The 215-nt window shown below is 69.8% G+C and overlaps 1 protein-coding gene across 1 annotated transcript in view; it reads right to left on the bottom strand.

Moving 5' to 3' along the window:
* The window catches only part of VPS45 (vacuolar protein sorting 45 homolog (S. cerevisiae)), a 32789-nt gene extending 32609 nt beyond the window's left edge, over nucleotides 1–180 (bottom strand). Inside the window, exon 1 of the mRNA XM_009997323.1 lies at nucleotides 88–180. Coding sequence (XP_009995625.1) covers nucleotides 88–180 — 93 coding nt within the window. The remainder of the gene's footprint in view (nucleotides 1–87) is intronic.
* Nucleotides 181–215: the final 35 nt, after the last annotated feature.

Genomic DNA, 215 nt, shown 5'->3' with positions numbered 1-215 from the left:
GCCGGTCTGCGGGCGGCAGCGCCGGTCACCGCGAGCCTCGGGCACACACCGCCACCCCTCATCCCCTTCCCGGATCCCTCTTCTCACCGTCTCCCGGTCCATCAAGAGCACCTTCATGCCGGGCCCGCTGTCCTCGATCATCTTGGACACGTATTGCCTGACGGCCAGCACCGCGTTCATCCTGCCGGGCTCCCTCAGGCCGCGCTCGGCTCCCC

This window comes from Chaetura pelagica, unplaced genomic scaffold, assembly GCF_000747805.2.
Source record: "Chaetura pelagica isolate M959 unplaced genomic scaffold, ChaPel_1.0 scaffold814, whole genome shotgun sequence".
Lineage (NCBI taxonomy): Eukaryota > Metazoa > Chordata > Aves > Apodiformes > Apodidae > Chaetura > Chaetura pelagica.
Note: the sequence above shows the minus strand (reverse complement) of the source record. Positions and strands in the feature narration are given on the sequence as shown.